The sequence below is a fragment of the Myotis yumanensis genome, unplaced genomic scaffold (genome assembly GCF_028538775.1).
Source record: "Myotis yumanensis isolate MYYU_CA2020_CCGP unplaced genomic scaffold, mMyoYum1.0.hap1 SCAF_1, whole genome shotgun sequence".
In the NCBI taxonomy this organism is placed as follows: Eukaryota; Metazoa; Chordata; class Mammalia; order Chiroptera; family Vespertilionidae; genus Myotis; species Myotis yumanensis.
The window spans coordinates 211847341-211861660 of NW_027223752.1; the positions used below are offsets into that span (position 1 = coordinate 211847341).

General features: G+C 37.7%; 1 protein-coding gene across 2 annotated transcripts in view; it reads left to right on the forward strand.

The window, feature by feature from the left end:
* Positions 1-7558: 7558 nt before the first annotated feature.
* GABRG1 (gamma-aminobutyric acid type A receptor subunit gamma1) overlaps positions 7559-14320 on the forward strand; it is a 50822-nt gene continuing 44060 nt past the window's right edge. For both annotated transcript variants that reach the window (XM_070397170.1, XM_070397178.1), the window contains exon 1: positions 7559-7762. In XM_070397170.1, coding sequence (XP_070253271.1) covers positions 7659-7762 — 104 coding nt within the window. In that variant the 5' untranslated portion in view covers positions 7559-7658. The remainder of the gene's footprint in view (positions 7763-14320) is intronic.

Consider the following 14320-nt stretch of genomic DNA (forward strand, 5'->3'; position numbering starts at 1 on the left):
AATTTGGATGCCTTTTATTTCTTCTTCTTGTCTAATTGCAATGGCTAATACTTCTAGGACTATGTTGAACAGGAGTGGTGAGAGTGGGCATCCCTGTCTTGTTCCTGTTCTTAGGGGAAATGGTATTAGTTTTTGCCCATTGAGTATGATGTTGGTTGTGGGCCTATCATATATGGCTTTTATTATGTTGAGGTATGATCCTTCTATTCCCACCTTGCTGAGAGTTTTTATCAAAAATGGGTGTTGGATTTTGCCGAATGCGTTTTCTGCATTGATTGATATGACCATGTGGTTTTTTTCTTTCAATTTGTTTATGTGATGTATCACGTTTATTGATTTACGGATGTTGTACCATCCTTGCATCCCTGGGATAAATCCTACTTGGTCATGGTGTATGATCCTTCTGATGTACTGCTGGATCCGATTTGCTAAGATTTTGTTGAGAATTTTGGCATCTATGTTCATGAGGGATATTGGCCTGTAATTCTCTTTCATTGTGTTGTCTTTCCCTGGTTTTGGTATTAGGGTGATGCTGGCTTCATAGAATGAGCTTGGAAGTGTTCCTTCCTCTTGAATTTTTTGTAGTAGTCTGAGGAGGAAAGGTTTTAGTTCTTCCTTGAAAGTTTGGTAAAACTCCCCTGAGAAGCCGTCTGGTCCTGGGCTTTCGTTTGCTGGAAGCTTTTTGATGACTGCTTCAATTTCTTCCGTAGTTATTGGCCTATTGAGATTTTTTTATTCTTCCTGATTGAGTTTTGGAATGTTGTATTTTTCTAGGAATTTGTCCATTTCCTCCAGGTTGTCTAGTTTGTTGGAGTAGAGTTGCCCGTAGTATTGTTTAACAATCATTTGTATTTCTGTGGGGTCTGTTGTTATTTCGCCTCTATCATTTCTGATTTGGTTTATTTGGGTCCTCTCTCTTTGCTTCTTGGTGAGCCTGGCTAGAGGTTTGTCAATCTTGTTTATCCTTTCAAAGAACAAGCTCTTGTTTTCATTGATTTTCTATATTGTTTTTTTGGTCTCTATGTCATTTATTTCTGCTCTAATCTTTATTATCTCCTTCCTTCTGCTCACTCTGGGGTTTTCTTGTTGCTCTAATTCTAATTCTTTGAGTTGAAGAGTTAGATGATTTACAACCATTTTTTCCTGTTTTTTGAGATAGGCCTGTAGAGCTATAAACTTCCCTCTCAGGACTGCTGTCATTGTGTCCCATAGGTTTTGGATTGTTGTGTTTTCATTGTCATTAGTGTCCAGGATGTTTTTAATTTCTTCTTTGATGTCATTGGTAACCCAATCAATATTTAATAACATGCTATTCAGCTTCCAAGTGTTTGAGTATTTTGGGTTGTTTTTATGGTAGTTTATTTCTAACATTATACCATTGTGGTCTGAGAAGATGCTTTTTATGATTTCAATCTTCTTGAATTTGTGGAGACTTTGCTTGTGACCCAATATGTGGTCTATTTTTCAATATGTCCCATGAGCACCTGAGAGGAATGTATATTCCATGGCTTTGGGGTGAAGTGTTCTGAAGATGTCAATTAAGTCCATCTGATCTAGTGAGTCATTTAGGATTGCTGTTTCTTTGCTGATTGTTTGTCTAGAGGACTTATCCAGTGATGTCAGTGGTGTATTAAAGTCCCCTACTATGATTGTATTATTGTCGATCTCTCCTTTGATATCTTCCAGGAGTTTTTTTTATGAATTTGGGTGCTCCTGCATTGGGTGCATATATGTTTACCAGGGTTATATCTTCTTGTTGTATTGATCCCATTAGTATTATGAAGTGGCCTTCCTTATCTTTTGTTATGGCCTTCACTTTGAGATGTATTTTGTCCGATATCAGTATTGCTACCCCAGCTTTCTTTTCCTTTCCATTTGCCGAACCCAGGCTATCTTATTTATGATCCATGATCACTGCAATCTATTTACCCTGGATACATTAGAAATAATATTTGGAAATATTGAAAAAGTTCATGATAAATTATATAACACAGATATTAAGCAAAACTGAGGTCTCTGGTTTGACTAGCTGGCTGATATTAGTTGGATATATGTGTCTAAAGCCCAACAGAAATTCCTGGTCTTGCATTATTATTTGAGGGACTATATTTCAGTTTTTAAAATAATATATGTAACTTGAGAAATAGATGAGTCTGCACAATGTGAGAGTGTGATGGAAAAGGAAAGAACTGATCTTTGAGGGATCCTCAAATGTTGAAATTGGGTAGAACCAGCCTAAAAACAAGCCTAAAAAAGTGTTTGCTAAAGACTTAGCAGAAAAGCCAGGAAAGCATTGCATCATAACCTCCGGGAATGTTTTGAGAAAGAGGGGATGGTCAACTGGATTGAATGCAGAGGAGAGACCATACCAGGTGAGTATGAGAAACTTCTACTGGATTTAGCAACATAGAGGCATTGGTGTCATGAGGACACAAGACAGACCACAAAGACTGATGAGTGTTTGGGTGGTAAACAAGTAAAGACAAATGACTATTAATGAGAGAAAGTGATAGGCATGGAAGAAAGAAGGTTCATACAATATCTATGTATATTTTAATGTTATGCGTGAGCACACTTACATGCTGGTGTAAAAAGGAAAATATGGAAGATAGAAGAAAGAGTGGAGAGAACAAGTGGCAAACGTTCAGATTCAGAAAGTATAACACAGAAACAAACAACAACAAAAGGGATAGACTTAAGGATAGAAGCGATAGATAGATCCATTTCCACCTGCCACCAGAGACCAGCTTCCGGACTCCTTTTCTTGGCTGCACTCTAGGGGACAAGTACAAGACTGAGACTGAACAGATGAACAAAGAAAGGGGTGTGCCTTCAGTCTTGAAATCTCTCTGTGCTGGCCATTTCTTCTGTTTACATTAAATAATAATTTGATTGCATAAACTAAGGTGCCTGGGTTTTTAAAGTTTTGACCATGGCAACCTATAAATTGGAAAAATAATTGATTCCCATGTTCTGTTGGGAAGGAATAAATCAAGCAACAAGATTTGACTTTTGTCTATTTAGATATGATCCCTTGAGACCAATGCTAGTAAAAGAGATCCCTTAATGGCTACAGAAATATATACAGTAATTAAATTCATTCATGTGTTTATATATTCAATTATACATTGAATACTTATTCATTCTACAGATACTTATGGAGGGATTATTACCTGCTAGCCTCTACTTTGAACAGAAGTGGTGATGAACATAAATAAAATCACTGCCGTCATGGTGCTATGTTCTAGAGAGAGAGCAAGGCATTAATCAAATACACACATAATATTAAATATAAATATACTATAATAACATTGAACATATACATAATATAATACCAAGTCTAATAAGCACTATAAATCTTAACGGTATAAAATTTAAAAACACATAACTGACAGTTTGAGAAGAAATACAGATAGTTTCAAAAAATGGTATGTTCTATGATATAAATATGAAGTGGTAGTTTTAAGTGAAAAGAGAACTATATGCACCTATAATTTGAAACCATTAAGAATAATGCCTGGTGACACATAGTGAACACAATAAATATCACTTATTATTAATAGGCAGACCTATACCACAGGCTAGCATGCAGTGAACAAGCAATACAGGAAAAAGTAAAGTGACCCTTAAACTTAATCAGGAAGAATGAAGAATGAAGAGACTCTAAACAGATGAAGAAGAGGTAAGGGCCTCCTAAGTGAGGAAGTAGCATGACAAGACAATAAAATATGACAGTGAGTGATCGGTTTGGAAACCTGCAGTTGTTGTTTTGACTGAAGTATATAGCTTGTGGCCATAAAAAAAAAAAAAAGTGCTGCTCAGCCACTGTTGCTCAGTGTTTGAACATCGACCCATGAACCAAGAGGTCACAGGTTCAATTCCCGGTGGGGGCACATGCCCTGCTTGCAGGCTTGATCCCCAGTAGGGGGTGTGCAGGAGGCAGATAATCAATGATGTTTCTTTCTCATTGATGTTTCTATCTCTATCACTTTCCCTTCTCTCTCTAAAAATCGATAAAAACATATTTAAAAAAAGAAGAGAAGTGCACTGGGAGAACTGGAACACGACTCAAAATATCTTCTTGTTCAGGTCAACATTATCAGGATAATGTTGAAGTGGATGAGAACACCAGTGTCTCCTGAACCCCTCCATCTTCCCTATTAGACTGTGCATTCTAGAAGTTACTATTCTGTTCCAGATATTGTACTAAGTATCAGAGTGAATAAATTAGATTTGAAACCTACTCTCAATGAGTTAATAACCATGGCAATGAACCTTTTTTGAGTAATTTCTACTATACATGTACTGTTTTAAGCGATCCCCTTGTATTAATCCAGTTAATCCTTAAAACAACTCTAGAACCTAAGTAGAATTTTCATCTCCCTCTTACACATGAAGAAACGGGGGCACAATGAGGTAAATATTGTTCACCATTGTATTTCTAATATCAGGCACAGAGTTTTTTAATTAATATTTTGAATGACTAAATGAACAACGGACTGATGAATCATGCCAAAGTCCAACTTTGCTAGGGCCAGGATAGCACGCTCAGAATCAGGTCACCGTCTCACTCATCGCTTTGTAAGACATTTGTAGGACGATATTTCTTAAACTTCCTGAGGCATGATAATCCCCCAAATTATAATTACTAAAAATTATAATTGTCTAGATCTGGAGATAATTTCATTACTTTGCATTTTTAATAGGTACCCCAAGCATTTCATTTTAAGGTGATACCTGTACAAATTTTACAAAAATGAGTATTACTGCTCACTATGATTTGATAGTAATTACAGCTAGATATAAAACAACTGGGTAATGGTTATGGCTCAGTCTTTCAAAGGAAGGAGAAGGGCAATGGTAACTTCAGTGACAATGTAAGGAAATCTTCAGCTGCAATGAAATCTAGCCACCCATCCGTATTGCAAGGCTTCTCAACCTTGGTACTGTTGAAAGTTTGAACCTTATAATATTTTGCTGTGTGCCCGCTTGCTTTTGCATTTGTGACTGCAGCAGGAACTCTGGACTCTACCCTCTAGGTGCCAGTAGATTAGCCCACCTCCTAAGATGTGACAACTGAACATATCTTTGACACTGAGAAATGTTGTCAAATTACCTGTTGTTGGAATCCACTACTACAATGGAAGAGAGAGAATTTTCTCCAGTTCCGTATTTATAAGCAACCATTGGCTTCTAATCTAGAATCATGTAAGATACCTGAAGTCTCCGGGTGAGTGTTCCCTCTATGAGAGACTATGGTTTGTTTGATGAGTAAATGTACTTTCTTAGCTTTCTTCAGGACTCATAATATATGTCATCCTTCTCCCTCCACCCCCACACAGCTGACTTATTACATTGAATGAGACAGATTGTCAGGGTCAAGACACCTGACTAAGACCCCAAATCATCATTCCTTCTTCAGGTTCTTGAGGGCTCAGGTTCCTTTCACACCGTTTTGCAGGGAATTGTAACTAACTGTGACAGCGGAATGAGATCAGCTTCCCAGGAGACATATATTGTAAAAAAGAAAAGAAAAATCAAAGATGAGAAATAGAAATAAAGAGTCAGGGGAAAGTGCTTGAAAGAAAGGAATGAAATAAACCTGAAAAAGTTCAGCACAAAATTGGCCAAAAACTAGATTTTGAAAAATACAGGAAATTTCCCACCCTGAAAATTACTCTAGTTCTTTATCATTTATAAGAATAAGCAGGCAACATGTAACTACCCAAGGGGTATATCCTTCACTTTTCCTCTCCATTAACGTCTCTTAACTGTTCTCAGTATCTTTCAGTTACATATAAAAACAATCAGGGTAAAATCTTAGTACCTATTTTTGATGGAGGGACCATTATTACTATTGTGTAACACTATGCAATATCATATTCCCATTAATATATGCAAAAATCTTATCGAAACACAAAGAATAACGAAATAAGTATTTGTTATTCACTACATACTTCTAGTGAATTAATTCCTAGTTCACTGGGCTAGTCAGATCAGTGAATTAGTGTGTACATCCAATACAACAGTTGCACTAGCTATCCAAAGCACATTCTTAATGGAAGCAGGAAAAATAGAAAGAAGACAATACAAATTTATATTGGCATCGCCTTTAACTAATTCATTCACCTCAAAATCAATAATGGAACTTTATTGTTATATAGATTATTTAGTATTAGCTGCCTTGACTAACGTGCTTTGTGGAAGAGAATAATGCTGCCTAATTAACGTTTAGTAGAAGAATCACAAGGGGGTCAATACCTATTTTCAGAGGAGAATGAAAAGATGGAGAATCAATCACAGACAGGGAGGAAAAGCCCAGCATTGCACCATCTGTTATCCTGGGCAAGAAAATAATCTGTAACGTTGCTACCGCCAAACCCAGTGAAGTGATTTCAGAAGGTCGGGTAGACGCTGTTACTTCTGCCTTGAACTGTTTGCGGGGAGACAAATGCTCTTGGGTAACTATGTGGTAAATTGTAGTTCACCCCTGAATCTGGCCAATTCCACGTGGCTGCGTGGTGATTAACGAGACCATCAAAGACGCAACCCCGAGCGTCCGGGGTGGGAAGCAGGGATTTAGGAAGGCATAAAAGCAGAAACGGCTGGGCAGCGAGCCTGCTTCCACCACCATCACTGTCTTCGCCTGTACAGTTGTTCAAGCTGCCAGAGGCTTTCTGGTTGCCCTGGCAACTGTTGAGCTCTGCTGCAAACTCAAAGCAGAGCCTCTGAAGTTGGGTACCAAACACTAGAGCTCAACAAATGCAAAGGCAACTGGGGAGGGCGAGGAGAACATTACCCGTGTACCAGGTCTGTAACTCCTATGGCTCAGAGGACCTTTCCCAAACCGGATTTTTGTTTACGTGTTTTATAAAATGAGATAGTTCGTGCCTGGCATTATTCATTAGTACCATCTCCTGGTGCCAGCCCGGGAGAGGAGAATGCAAATCATCTCAGTCATAAAGACGGAGAGAAAGGAGTTAGGAAACACGATTGCCAGGAATGCACGGAGCACGCCCATTCATTCATTCATTCGGAATTTTAGGGACTCGTTGGTGCCGGGCATTGTGCCAGGTGCTGGGGCTGCTTCGAGAAATGAGACACCTCCTACACTCCAAATGAAGGATAATTAACAAAAATTAGCAGAACCTGCGCGAGCCCGGGGAAAACCAATTAGGGGGCTGCAATCTTCCCACGGGTCTCGGAAGGCAGATTCCGAATCCAGACGCGGGAGCGGAAGGAGGCGGCGGCGGCGCCCGAATTGTCAGGCCCGGAGCGAGAGGGGCACCTCCTTCCCTCGGGAGGAAAGCTGTCCAGGCCACTCCAAAGCTCCCCGGGGCTACGAGGGAGAGAGAAGAGGTTTGTTTTTCTTTGAGAAAGACTGAGCCCTTTTCCCCACTGGGCTCGATTTCTAGTAGGGGGAGGCCCGCCTCTCCGGGTCGTTGATTGGCCCAAACGGTTTGCAGATAATTTATGCCAGCATCCTCTCGGTCCGATTGGCTCCCGGCTCCATTCCGCTGGGAGTCGCATCCTACCTGGTCGGGAGGTGTATCGCCTTCCCACACTTTCCCTTCTGGTGCTCCTTCCCCGGGCTGCAGCTTAGGTGGGAGGAAAAGTCCTGGCGTGAAGAATTCAGCGGAAAAGAAAAAGCGATTCTGATGGGTTCTTGGAAAGCTTGTCTCTTCTCCCCTTTTCTTCTGTGGAGTCAAAGTAGAGGCGTGAGGCTGATGTTCTTGCTGCTGACCCTGCATTTGGGAAGCTGGTGAGTAAATGCAAGGACTGAGAACTATTCTTCCGTGCCTACCCGCTTCCCGCTGGCTTTTTCTTTTCTTTCCAAAAACCATTCTAAGTCATTTGCATTTCCCCAGGTACCTGTGCAATATTTCACCATCCTTTTCTTTTCTGAGGAGGTCTCCCCATTTTCACATAGAAGGAAATGAACCTCTGTGTGGAGCATGGAGGTTACTCCAGCTGTTTTCGTTTGGAAACGTGGTCAAAACTAGTCAAGACTCAGTTACCGGGAGTGGGGAGGTGGGGTAGAAATGGGTTTCCTACTAAATTTAGTGAATAAATGACACAGATGAACTTTCTAATAATTCCGCATTTTATAGGAATGGTTACTTTAGAAACTAACAAGTTTCATAGTGTGGTATGTATGATGCTTTTCTATATACAAATGTTTTTGTTTTCCTTACCCCTCCCCCTTTTTTGCTATACTGGGGGGTGGGAGGGTTTTACATCAAAGTAAATTATAAATATGGCTAAAATCTAACAGGTTCATGTGTTATATTTATGTTAGAAATAAATATATTTTTATTAAGCCAGATTCCAAAGATTTTTATTTTAATTGGCTGTCTACATGAAAATAAAAATTGTATGGTGATATAGATGATGTTCTGGCTGTGTGTGTGAGTGTGTGTGTGTGTGTGTGTGTGTGTGTTTGTGTTGTGAGAAAGACAGAGAGGGACTGAGAATATCAACCCCAATCCTCCAATTTAATAGGTCCGCTTGGGTTGTGATACCTTTTAATAAAACTTTTAGATCATTCAAAAAAAATCAAACTGCTCAGGTATTGTATCTAGCTAGGAGTAGTTGATGAACAAAGTTAAAATATATAGATTAGGGCACAGATGCTATAAAGATCTTTGACATACTGAGTAGTCCAAGTATGAGTATATTGTGTGACTTTGTTTTAAAATTATATTATTGTATGATGTGATCCTCAAGAGTAAAACACAATTGCTATGCAGATGAAAACATGCCTTTATAACTACTTGCATCATTGCTAAAATGAATAATTATTATGATTAATTTTAGTATATACCAACAGTGAATAGTTTTGTCAATACCAGCAGATAGAACAACTATACTTTCTCTCTGAAAATAGAGAATGGATTGAATTATGCTAAGTAATACTAGACATGCCAGAAAATGTTTGACACTCAATGCTTCTTTTTTTTTAAGTTTTTAAATACTTTTTCTTTAGAAACTTAAATATGTTGCATGGACACAAACATACTTGATTAACTATTCCTTATATGTGAGTTTTGTCATAAGGGCTTATTTCTTTGAATTGGGAAAATTACAGAAAAGATTTTTATAAAATAGGTATCAGGGCTCTCATGCATCTTCACAATATTACAAACGAATCTGCGTTCTCATAAATAAAAGCAGATTTAGCCAGTGGTTTTTTGAAATAACAAGCTGTGTGCTCCTTTATCATTAGAAGTGCAAGTTTTCCTTACAACCTAACAGGCAACTGCTTACTTAAGGGCATAAAGAGTTGTGTTGTTTTAAACAGTAATTTGGTGTTTGATAATACTTACGTGATGATCATCATAATTGGCCCCAGAATTCTCTTTGAGCTGCTCATAATTTGAAAAGTTGGGAGTTGTTAAAGAGCTGTGTGTTGCAGTGGACAGAGGTGGGTTCTGGCTGTCTGGAGACATGACTTTATGTGTCAAGAATCCTTAACCCCTGGAGAGTGTCTTCATCTAGGAAATGAAGGGCAGTAGTAGATCATTTATGATTGCTTAACTTTTCACATGCAATATGTCCAAGATTTGAACTGAAACATAGAAATAACCCAATAGTTGTTTCACTGGCTTTTTCTTAGGACTTTCAAAGGAGGAAGTTCTAATAGGAAAGTCCCTATACTGTTCATACCATATGTATTATTGAGTCAGAAAGAGGTGTTATGTGCTCAAATATATAAATGATTCATTTCATCCTAGTTCAATAGATAATCTGGATTATTCTAGCCAGTGGACAAATATTCTAAAAACTATATTTTGTTGTTATAATGAACTCATAGGGCCTCAATTATGAGAGTTCATGTCTTCATTTTTTCAAAGTAGTTACAGTGTGGTGAAGTTTTCATCTTCTTAATATTAAGTTCGAGGTAATTGATGTCAACATATATAAACCATTTACACTTATGGATTTTTCTCCCTTTCTTTGTCTTTTGAGGAGCCTTTTCAAAACTAATCATATATGGTTCTGTGTGTAAGAATTTTGGTGTCTTATGCTGGTTTCTAAAATAAATCATCAAAGTCATCTATTTTGAGACTTACCAAATTAGGACCTATTATTTCTTATCTCAGCAGAGACAAGAGCTTATTTCCTTGTTAGTTTCTGTTAAGAGCACAAAGGAGGGACAGTGTATTGATTTTTATATTCCTGAACTATGAAAACCTGTCTCATTGCTGTAACTGAAGCTATAGTTATGGTTCCTGCGCTTCATTCTCTGCGAGGCTATATGGCATCTTGACAAGTTGCTTAAAATCTCTTAAGCTTGATTTAACTTTTTTTTAATGTTGTGAAAATCTATTTATAATCAGATTTCTAAAAGAGTTGAAAAGTGTTTGATATATCAGCTGTTTTAAAAAGTAATTTATTGTAAGCTTTGACCAAGAAGCTATATTTGAGAGAGCACAAGAAAAATAACAGGTTTTCATTTTTTAAAGCAATTATATGAATCAACTAGAGGCCCGGTGCACAAAATTTGTGCACTCGGTGGTGGGGAGGTTCAGTCTGATCTACACCTTTTGCAGTCTGGGAGCCCTCACAGAATGTCTGACTGCTGGGGGATGTCTAAGCTGGCAGTCAGACATCCTTAGGGTTGCCGTGGAGGAGTGCACTGACCACCAGGTGGCAGCTCCTGCGTTGAGCCTCTGCCCCCTGGTGGTCAGTGCATGTCATAGTGACCAGTCGTTCTGCCATTTGGTCTATTTGCATATTACCCTTTTATTATATAGGGTTATATACAATTTAGTATTCAGTTGCCCAAATAAAAATATTCAAATACACTCGCTTTTTAACATATATAATTTGAAAGTAATTTTAGTCATATATATTGACTAAATATATGGAGGTAGTTGTCAACGATTTTTTTCTTAGTCATCTAGATTATTTGCTTAATTTCTGATACTTATGATAACCATTCAAACTTGAGGGCAAAAAAACTAAGTATGATGTTTCATGATGATTAACTTTTCAAAAGACGGAGAAAAAGATTTTTGAAGCTAAAATTCAAATGCTATAATTGACTAACTAATGAAAGAAACTGTTTGACATTTCATTCAAACACTGAGAAGACTAATTTAATATTGTATACTTAAATAAATGTGGTTGAAACTTGTCTAAGAAAATAATATGTGAAGGTGGAATCCCCCAAAAGCGAAAAAATAACAGGGTGGAAAACTGAAAAACTGACTCAAGATATTATCAAAATATGACAAATCTCTACCGTGGAGAAAAAAGAAGAAGTGGACATGAATTGAACATACTGGTTTCAGAAGAGTAACTCAATATATGCATGGTACCAGTAAAGAACCCTAAACTTTCTGTTGAGATTCTGGTTTCGGCTCTACCATTTCCTACCAGGGTGATTTCAGGCAAATCTTTGAGGCAGAGAGTCCTCATTTGTGAAAAATAAAAATTACATCTACCTTCCCAGATTGTTTCAAGATCAAGATAAAACATGTGTGGAAAGAACATAACACTTAAAATGTTAACTGAAAAAGCATAATAGCAGATACTCTGTGGAATCCACTGACCCTAGTATTATTTATCCCAGTTACAGTGGTTTAAGGGCAATAAAGTGAAGTCCTTGGATTCTTGTGCGTTAATATCTTTTGGATTTGAAATAGATCATTCTTTTACAACAAATATTTGTTGAAAACTCGCAACATGCTAGGTTTACATTGGTGAATGAAATAGACGTGAGTTTAGTTCATATCTAAGAGAGAGAAAGAGGGAGAGAGGAAGAGGGAGAGGGGGAGAGAGAGGGAGAGAGAGAGAGAGAGAGAGAGAGAGAGCTTATACTCACTGCAAAAACCTAGACTTATGGTATCAAAAGAAAACAGCTTGTAGTCAAAATAAGAAAATATGCCTTTTGAACTTCAAAGATAACCAGGAAATTCTGAGTGTTTAAAGATAGAGGATGCTGATGGAGTAGATCACAATCAAGGAAAAAGAATTAGAGAGCCATGGGATGTCTCTCTGCAATACCAGAAGACTAGTGGGGAGATGTCTCTAAAAATCTAAAGACACATGTCCAGCCTAGAAGGTTATACTTAGCAAAGTTACCAATCAGATATGAAGGAAGAATAAAGCCTAGATACTGTCATTCTGCCCATTTCACAGTTGGGAACACAGGGGCACAGCATTTTCTAGAAATTCACTAAAGATCATCTTGCTAACAAGTTCTGAATCCAAGACTCAAATCCACGTATTCTATGCCCAGAATATTCAGTCTAAACCAGCACAACTCTCAGGTTACATATGCTATGTAAGTCAAACAACAGCAAAAAAGCACATGACTGTGGATGAAGGAAATAAAAAGGAAGGGAGAGGAGGAAAAGAAAGGAGAGGGAGACTAGTGCAATCGATAGAAGTGCAGTAAATATTAAAGTCTACTGTGTACCGATCACATGATCTGAAATATTATGTATAGTACTGGATTAATTATTTGGGTAAAACTAACAAACTGGAGTACTTGATTTATTAAAAAAAATCATAAGATAAAGGGTTAAAAGCAAGAAATTTGGAACTTAGCTGTTTTGTTGAGGAGTCTGATGGCTACTTATTTTTAAGGATTCTATGTAAAATCAGAGTTAAATTTCTTATGTCTATGTGAAATAGACACACCATAACCAAGTAGTGAAAACTGTGTGCAGGGATTTTTCTTTTAAATCAAATGCTCTGTAACAAAATCAAGGATGCCTTATCACTAAGCTCATTCAAGCAAAAGCTTGTTAGAATTCTTGTACTCTGTGGGAGGCAAATGACAATATATGTATTTTTCTACTTTTATTTTTTTTTAAATATATTTTATTGACTTTTTTTACAGAGAGGAAGGGAGAGGGATAGAGAGTTAGAAACATCAATGAGAGAGAATCATCGATCAGCTGCCTCCTGCACACCTCCTACTGGGGATGTGCCCACAACCAAGATACATGCCCTTGACCTGAATCGAACCTGGGACCTTTCAGTCCGCAGGCCGGCGCTCCATCCATTGAGCCAAACCGGTTAGGGCTTTTTCTACTATTAAATATCTCAGAACCTAATTCTGCCGGTACACAAATAGTTTTACCAACTGAAGCCCTGTGTTTCAGGAAGTACTCTTAGCTATTAATTCACTCAGTAAAATGTAAAAAAAAAAATGTATTTTTTATTGTTGACAGCATTACAGATGTCCCCCAATTTCCCCTCTTCCCTTAGTCCACCTTAGCATTCATTTAGCGACTACTATGTGCTGAGTTCTGAGACCTGAGAAGCAGTGGTAAGAAAAACACAATCCCTGCCCTTGTAGTGTTTGTGCAATGTATATCGGACATATATGTGACTGTATATATGCTAGATACACAGGACAAGGGGGCGGGGTCTCTGCTCCCAGTGGACATAAACTCTAGAAGTTTATGTTGAGATTGTTTATTAATATAAACAAGCAAAGACATCAAATGCTATAAATTCTACTCAGAATTCTAGATGAGCTGTAGTGGGGACACCAAGGAGGCTGGGAATTGCAACTCTGGGAAAAGTTTGAATACTCTGAGCTTTCAGTGGGATAAGTTTGGGTCAATGTTACTGAAGAATAGAGAGATAGAAAGATAGCATTGCTATTATGTGGCCTAGGTATGGTCTCAAAATTTGGTAGTCTCTTTTGAAAACAATATACCTATACTTTCTAGGAGAGCCTTTACTCTTGTCATTTAACATATAACGATAAAATGGTAACATCTTATTAAAGGCTATACGTATTTTAATATTGGTGTGATCAGGGTGTGATTTGGTTAGCCAAGTCTGCTAGAATCAGGGGCTCTGGCCAAAGAGTTAAATCTTTGGGCACATTTTTAAAACTATCACTTTATGGTTGTACAATTTGTGAATTGCTTAAATACAAGGACATCATTCACCTCTCAGTCCTTCTAGATGTATATAATTATTAGAAAAAAACTTTCAACACATGCAGTAGAGTCTCTTGAATAAGGATTACCTGTTCCATAAAATAGCCATATTGACTAGCCCAAAGCTTTTTTTCTGGATTACATTTGTGTTATTCAGACATGTGTTCTTTCAACCAATTTGTTGCTCTGTGCAGGTGGCTTATGAATGTGCATTTGTTTCTGCCATTTCCTTAGTTAGAATTTGTTTTGAAAACCTTCAAACTGTCATAACTAGAATTAACTAGAGTGTTTTTGCTGGTTTTGTTCTACTCATTTGTATTCTCTCCATTTTGAAGTGAATAATCTGAAAGGATCCTTATGTCAATGAAAATATTTTATCTCTAATTTTCTGACCCCAAGATTTAGGGGAA